This window comes from Alligator sinensis, unplaced genomic scaffold (genome assembly GCF_000455745.1).
Source record: "Alligator sinensis unplaced genomic scaffold, ASM45574v1 scaffold74_2, whole genome shotgun sequence".
NCBI classification, from domain to species: domain Eukaryota; kingdom Metazoa; phylum Chordata; order Crocodylia; family Alligatoridae; genus Alligator; species Alligator sinensis.
In genome coordinates this window covers 2,563,281-2,571,692 of record NW_005841931.1, presented here as the reverse complement: position 1 = coordinate 2,571,692, position 8,412 = coordinate 2,563,281, and the positions used below count along the sequence as shown (strand labels likewise).

General features: G+C 41.8%; 1 protein-coding gene across 2 annotated transcripts in view; it reads left to right on the top strand.

Moving 5' to 3' along the window:
- The window catches only part of TRIM24 (tripartite motif containing 24), a 115,320-nt gene that overhangs the window by 90,358 nt on the left and 16,550 nt on the right, over window positions 1-8,412 (top strand). For both annotated transcript variants that reach the window (XM_025198927.1, XM_025198928.1), the window contains exons 12-15: window positions 838-973; window positions 3,690-3,762; window positions 5,289-5,457; window positions 6,060-6,373. In XM_025198927.1, coding sequence (XP_025054712.1) covers window positions 838-973; window positions 3,690-3,762; window positions 5,289-5,457; window positions 6,060-6,373 — 692 coding nt within the window. The remainder of the gene's footprint in view (window positions 1-837; window positions 974-3,689; window positions 3,763-5,288; window positions 5,458-6,059; window positions 6,374-8,412) is intronic.

Genomic DNA, 8,412 nt, shown 5'->3' with positions numbered 1-8,412 from the left:
CCCGGCCAGCAGGAGCAGAGAGTCTGGGTTTTTTCTCTTTTCTTAAAGAGCCTGAGTCACAGCGGGCAGGGCAGCCATGGCAGGGGGGGCTGGCACAGCGGGGGCGGGGGGTGTTCAGAGGGCTCATGTAGAGCCCCCCATGCAGCATGGGGATGTGGGGATTGTCCCCCTCCTGTCAGCACCTGATGAGTAAGGACTTTTTTTTTTCTTTCTTCCAAGTGCCGGGAGCTGGGGTGGTCAGGGCAGCTATTGCTGGGCCTGGCTGATTTTGGAAATTCAGCTGATTCAGCAGCAGCCGAATTTCCGAATCAGATTCGGCCGAATTGAATTGGGACAGTGATTCGAATCACCTAATTGAATCGCTGTCCCCCGAATTGGCCGAATCCGAATCCAAAGTGAATCCTAGCCACTTTGCACAGGTCTAAATTAGATACCTGGAAAATTATAAAAAAATATAAATCTTCAATATATAGAATCTAATTAGTGGCGTGTCATCTTACATTCAGGGTTGACTTAATTTTGAGTAAATACAGTGCATTAGAGCAAGCTTTGTTTAAAAAAAAAATAGACCTATCATTCTTGTGTCATAGCTGAAAAGACAACCAGTTAACTGACCTTTGTCTGGTTTTACTGAATATGCATGACCTCTGGATGTGCTCAAGCACAGGTGAAACATGGGTAGCGTCTTATCAGGTAATTTGTGAATTGATTAGTTTCACACTAAATGAAATGAACATGTTGAAAGAGGATTTGGAAATGCAAACTAAAATAATCTTTACCATGTCTACATAGAAAAGATTCTATCCTAATGATGATGGGTTTTTTTCATCTTTTTAGATTGATTGTTCGGGAAACATTACACTGGACAATATTGTGAGGAAAGATGGCATTGTAGAGCATACACAGCCAAAACCCCCTTCAAACAGAACTGTCCAGTCTCCAAATTCATCAGTGCCATCTCCAGGCCTCTCTGGTATGGTAGCTACTTGGTTTCACTACGACTTTCAGTTTACCTGATATAGTAGGGAATAAAACATATGAAACGCTTTACTTGTTGATCTCAGAATGTTCATTTGTTTTACTACGTTATAACTGTCTTCTAATCCAGCAGTTCTCAACCTTTTTTCTACCAGGACCCATTTGTAAACATGGATGGCCAGTCCTGACCCAGTAAATAGTTTAAGTAGAAAACAGCCCCCTGGCCCTGCTGGTGCCCCTCACTTCCAACCCACAGCCCCCCACCTCCACAGCGGTGCTGGTGCCCCTCTCTCTTGACCCGCTGCCACCTGCCCCTGGATCTCCAGTGTGTTTGGGTGGTGGCCCCCCAGTTTTGTGTTCACAGTAGGCAGACTGGCACAGGCAGGAGCTGCCTCTGGCCCAGTGGCCGGGACCCAGTGCAGGTGGGGAGAGTGGGGCAGTGAGACTTATTGCTGCCACCACTGGGACCTTGCTGTCAGCAGTGCTGGAAGTAACAGGGGGGTGGGGGGCTGAGGGCTGTGCTACCCTCACCTCCTCCCACTGCCAGTTGCTCGTGCACTGGGCTGCAGCTCTACCCCGTCATCATGGCCTTGCTGCCACTGCCACTCCCCTCAGGGTGCTTGCACTGCCCGCCACCCCACCTCTCCCCCGGGGCAGAGCATGGCCTCAGGGGGGAGCAGCAGTCAGGCCATTGTGGTAGGGTAGAGCCACAGCCCAATGTGCAAGTGACTGGCAGTGGGAGGAGGTGAGGGCAGCACAGGGCCTTCCCCCTCCCCACCCTATTTGTTACTCATTGTGCTGTTGGCATTGCAGCTGGTGAGGGAGTGGCAGCAGCAACGAGTCTTGCTGCTCCACTCTGCCCTCTCACATTGGGTCCTGCCTGCTGGGCTGCAGCCCTGGGCCCACTGTGGGCACACAAATCTGGAGGGTCATGTGCTCTCCCCCCTGGATGCACTGTGTCCCCCCGCCTCATAGACTTACCTGCAGTGAGCTGCAGGAGCTGCTCTCTACACTGCCTGGCTGTCATGTCCATGTGTGCACATGCACGTGGCACCCCCAAGGCTGATTGCCCTCCTCCTACTCCTCCAGCCCCAAACAGCCCCTTGCAGGCTGGAACTCTGCCAGCCTAAAGGGGAAACCTGTGTTTTCCCATGTTTTTCTCCTTTTAAAGGAGAATCCATTTTTAAAGTTTGTTAGTGACCCTTTCATATATTTTTGTAACCCACTTTTGGGTCATGACCCACAGGTTGAGAAACCCTGGTCTAATCCATTTCAAATGCTGGGAAATTCAGGGTAAGGGAGAAGACTGAAAAAGAGGAAATAGGAGATGTGCACCTGGCTCATGCTTAGCATTGTAGACAGAGGTGAATGGCCAGAACTTAAGAAATATTGTGGAGCAAAAAGTAACAAAATTTAGACACTGTTTGCATGTGAAGCTGCAAAGTGAGGATAGAGTGAAAGCTAATGCCAAGTTTAAACATAAGTGTCTATGTGAAGGAAAGGGGGTAGCATCTATAGTGACTGTAAGAATTAAGTAGCTGGTGATGAAATTCAAATTTGGGACTGGCATTAAACTAACTGTGGCAAGGCATCCAAGAGAAGAAGTCAGAGAAGTAGAATGAGATGAAGAATTGATGAGAAGTGGAGAGCTAGTTTTGTGGAATATTATTTGTTTGCTACCTGATGATAGCTGCAGCCACATGAGCAGATATGTTGTTCAGGAAAAGGAGTTAGTGCAAGAGAAATGTGGGCCAATGATGGAATTCTATGGACATGCAAAAGATATCCCTGAAAGAAGCTGAATGACAGAGAGAGAAAGAAAACCAGGAACAGAAATCTATTTCGTTGTGTATTTAAATGGCACAAAGGTATATAAGGGGCAATTCTCCCTGCAGTGTGGACACACAAACATGCTATTTTGTAGACTGTGTGTGTGTGCAGTATGCTGTATATTGGCTGGGCTGGCGCACAGGCCCATTCCAGATATGTATTCGCATCTCATCTCCTAATGCAGTACATAATGTAGCTGTCCAGAAACCTGCAGTTTGTGGGTGCTAGTCAGGAAGAGGAAGAAGGGGCCTTCCCATATTTTAGTTCCTATAGACAAGTGATTAGGATACTTGCCCAGGGACCTATTTTAGGCTTTCCCCACTCAGAGTAGATTTGAACCTGTTTCTGACCGACTTCACAGCATGATACTCTAACCATTGTGCCACAGTTTAGGTATTACTCACATAATTCTCCAGCTGTCTTTTTGAAGCTGCGCTCCTGCCACTTGCATTCAGTAGCTATTAGATAATAAAGATAGAGAGTAATGCAATGAGATTTGTGCCCTACTGGAAGCAGGGGTCTAGAACCCAGGGCCTGCACCAAGCCAGCATCCATTCGACTGAGTTTGTTCTTTTCTCCTGTCCCTAATTCTTTCTCTTGAGTGCCTGGTGGGGCAGCTTCTAAAGATTTTTAAGTGCAGAATGGACAAAGATTTCTTTGGCTTGTTTAGATGGAGATATTCCTTCCTTGAGCCAGGAGTTGAATTAGATGACCTTCTGAGTTCCCTTCCAGCCCTTTCTTTTTTATGATTTTGTGATCACAACTTAAAAATGAAAACTTTTATAGAAATCCCTGTGTGTTTCTTGAACTAGAAATCAAGTGTAAGATAATTTGTTTGCACAAACCTGTCCTTATTTCTAATTTCATTTCTGATATTCTAGGAGCAGTAAGCATGACTAATATCCATCCTCCAATTCGCTCACCCAGTGCTTCTAGTGTCGGAAGTAGAGGCAGGTAAGCAGAGTAGATTTGGGGGAGGGGGAAGCATAGCTTCAGTCTCAGCAACAGTGTGTGCAGCCTGACCTATTGTTAATTTCTACCAGTAATTAATTATGAAATTTGCCATGCCCTGCTGATGTTGAGAAATTCGTTCTTGTGCCTTTATTATACTATTGTCAAGGCCTAGAATACTCACTTCATGTTGGTTTTATTAATAGCACATGAAAGATTAAATAGTAGACTAAAGCGGTAGCCATGAAACTAATAGCAAACTCAAATATTTGTTTTTATAATCATATGCTGTAAATAATGATATAAAATTCAGGACAATCTCAGTTGTATTTTTAAGAGTCTGTGAACCTGAAATTCCTCAGTGAACCATAAATGACTTTAGATTTAGGGAATTAGCCTTACAAGAGGATTATCATTAAAGAGCTTTTTGCCATAATACAGTTGGTTAAGTAAGCACTGGATATTTAGAGAAAGAGACTGCAAAAAGTTGTATACCAGGAGTGATGGAATATTAATGAACAAAATAGGGTTAATCGGGATTGCCTAAAGGGAGCAGAGACATTAGTATGTTCCAATAAATTAGAGCATTACAGCTAACAGAATTTTTCATGCTGAGTATGGCTGTACTCCTTGATGTAGAAATCCAAATACCTGTAACAGTCTATATTTTACTTAGGCTTGGCAGAATTTGATTTTTATTTTATTTTAATAATCTCAACAGATAATATTGAAGTTTATTTTTAAACATTTATTTCAACTTCTAGCGATTTAAATTTTCAGGGGGTGTGGGGAGCAGAGTGTTTATTAGTGAAAGTATACAAAGCCCCTCATCTGCTTTGTCATTTTCTCTTCCTTTGTTCCCAGTCCCCTGGGGTTTCTGGGAGTTCAGTGCAAACTACAGTCAGCATGGTCTGCTCCCCCTATTGTTACACAGTATCAGCCATCATTTTTCTTACCTTCTCTTTCTATACATTTTGATTATTATCAATGGAAATGTTTTGTTTTTTTTATTGGTCTGTGAGTATGAGGTGAAATAAATATGTATCAGTGCTTATCAGTAAAAATCATATCCTGCCAAACCTACTGTTACTCTATTGCATTTATGCAGTAAATGCTGTAGAGGACTTGTATGGTTATCTTAAGATAAAATTGCTGGATTTCAGAACGTATATACGTCAGCTAAACAAACAAAGTTTTGGGTTCTGTATTTTCAGTTTTGTATATCTTTTTTTATTATAGGTTTTGCCCAAGAGTATAGTGACATAGAGATTGGTTCTGAAATCACGCTCTTTAATTCTTTTCAGGATTGTATTTATAAAGGGGAAAAAAGACATTGTAATCCCAATGAAAAATAACCAAAAAAGGTAGGAACCAGGGCTAGGACTTGTTCCTTGGTGAAATTTGCTGGATTGCACAGAATCTGGAGAATGGAAAATACTGTAAAATCTATGGATTCCAGATACCATCCCCATGCAGATGATATCCATTCTTACTGTGCCTTATTTCTTTTTCGTCCTCCTCCTCTACAGCTCTGGCTCATCCAGCAGACCACCTGGAGCTGATTCTACCCACAGAGTCCCTGTTGTCATGTTGGAGCCAATCAGGATTAAACAGGAATCTAGTGCACCAAGTGAGAACTATGATTTCCCAATTGTCATAGTAAAACAAGAAACAGATGAAGAATCCCGTCCTCGAAATGTAAGTTTAAAAATTAAAAAAATTCCTTTGAGTTTTTGGTGTGGAGGATAACTTGCTCTTATGGGAGATAGAAATTATAACTGTATTTTGTTAGAGTGGGATTTTAGGCCTTATTAAAAAGAGGGCATAATATTATTAATGTTTAAAAGTTAAATTTTATAGTTAAATTTAGTTGCCTGAAAAACTGAATTGATCAGACTACTGTCAGCCCCTGGAGATCCGAGAGACAGAGAGAAGTCTGCAGACACTAACTTTGATTCAGGACATGTTTGGAGGTGTTTCTAATTTGAGTAGTATACTCAGTATTGGGAAGTTAAACATGTAAGGCATCAAAACACAGTATCCTTTTTTCTATTGGAGGCTTCTTAAATTTCAAAGCTAACTTGTTGTGGTCCTGTTTTACTGTTGTCTATATTTAATTGGCTGAAATGTGAAGAACAATAATAACTCCTGTTTAGATATCACAAGGAACATGACTATATATATGTTACATAAACAGTGTGAAAAAAGAAGCATTATTTTATTTAATATTTTTGTATTGATAATCTACCCGACAACAGGTTGTGCACATACTTCTAAGTTGTCTTTGCCTCTTTCTACAGGCCAACTTTTCAAGAAGCATACTTACCTCATTGTTGTTGGATAACAATCGTAATTCCTCTTCTGATGAAACTGTTTTAAGAACAGATGCTCCAGATAGCACAGGTGACCAACCAAGGATACTTCAGGAGAGCACATCCAATGGAAAGACAACATGGATAGGTGCCTCTCACATTGGGGATAGCAGAAAAGAGGATGACCCCAATGAGGACTGGTGTGCAGTGTGTCAAAATGGAGGGGAGCTCCTTTGTTGTGAGAAATGTCCAAAAGTATTCCACCTTACTTGTCATGTCCCTACACTGATGAACTTTCCAAGGTAAGAATTACCTAATTAATTTCATCCACCTTTTCCCCAAAAGGAATAATTTTGGGGTTATGAGTTGGAAACTTTCAGCTTCAAATGACTACAGTTGAAATTTAAGTTAGTGAAAGCCAGGCTACTTATTAGCGTAAAAGTGACATAGTCACAATGGACTAGAAATTGTGAAAAGCAAGGATTTCTTGGGGTGGTATCTTTTACTGGACCAACTGTATAGTTGGGATAAAGTTAGACAAGTTTTTGAATGCAAGTTCTTCTTCAGGTCACTGACATTAGCCAACAGTCTGCTATTCTGCAGTCTTGCAAAGTGTTGTTTTAGTACACTAACTTTAGAAATACCAGTGAGAACTCTAAATACTATTTCCAATTACCACTAACACTACACAGATAGATTTGCTTTTTATTTTTTGAATTTTCAGGCTGAACTGAAAGAAGAATAATGTCTTGCATTCAAAAGCGTGTCTAATTCTATTCCAGCTATACAGTTGGTCCGATTAAAAGATATCACATAAGAAATGCTTGTCAGAATATATAGTGAAATTTGAGTTGTAACTTTTAACTCTTGCTGCTGCAAGAACTAATATAAAATACTGTACTTGCTTGGCAATTAAACAAAATTACTTATATAGGCCATCTATTATTATCTGGAGCTACCAAAGTAGGCCATAGAATTACTAGTCTGTTGCAGGGTCTTTAAGGTCAACAGAAACTTTTAAATGCAAAAAAACCCCCAAAGAATGTGTTTAAAGAAAAAGATCTGCTGGTACAGTATTAAACAAAGCTGTAGTTCAACTGTAGGACATCGTGTTTGGTGTTGAGATAATTACTACCTCATTCCACGCTCTGGACCATGAGATTTATGTCTATAGACCTTCTAGATTTGCCTGTTAAGGACCAGGTACTAAATTTGCTCAGTCCAGTTTGAAAGTTCAGAAAGTAAGAAGTAATTTGTCTCTGTAGTGCTGATAGTAATTGGAAATACAGTAAAAGCTGTGCTATCTGGCATCTTACAAGCCGGCATGCTCTACTAACCAGCATGCCAGCTTGTAAAATAGTGAAACCAGAAGTGGCTACCGCAGCACTTCCGGTTTCTCCAAGCCTCCACAGCCGGGGGCAAAAAGCCTGCACTGCCGAGCCCCCGTGGTCCGGGGGCGTAACAGGCTGCACGGGGCTGTGCGGGGCCCGCGGGACGGGCAACGATGCTGCAGGAGGGACAGCAATGCCGTGGGAGGAGCGGAGGGATACCCCAGATGCGGCGGGAGAAGCAGCAGCTGGGGCTGCTCAATTAACTGGAATATTTTGTTATCTGGCATCCCCCGTTACCAGGGGATGCCGGAGATAACAGAGTTTTTACTGTAGTCTTATTGTTCTCTTTGGTATTTCATAGTTACTTTGCTAAAATAACACTTTTTGTGAGACTCCAGTATAGAAGTCCTGCATAAAAGACTTGGGTAATGTTAAATGATATCTCTTATCATTTGGTCTTTGAACAGTGATTTTATGTAAAATACTAGGGTTTTTATCATTGGTGTTGGTTTATCACTTTTTTAAAAAGTATCACAACTGCATCATAATTCATGCAGAGCAGGGGTGTCAAACTCATTTAGACTACAAGGCAGACCTGGATCCATCTCCAGCAGCAGCATTAACTGCTACTGTATCAGTTTAGGAAACTCCCGGGATTACCACAGCTATCACTTTCTCTGTTGCTAATTCCCAGAATTTAACAGTATGCCCTGCCACTGCTTGCCCCACCCCTGAAGTCCAAGACCCCTTAAGAACGTCACAGAAGGTTAATTTACAACATCTTGCATTTCTCACCCCTGCTTACACATAGCTGAGCAAGATGATTCTTGAATACCATGCTTAGTTTCTGTATGCTACTATTATGCCATTTTACCTTTTGAACTTCAGATTGTGGGGCCCTCTTCTTTTGCTAATCCAAAAAACCAGTTGCAGTGCTTTTAGGCCTTTCTTGGAAATTAATGCATAATGTTTTTTAGCCCTCCTTACTCAGAGAACTGCAGTCACTAATA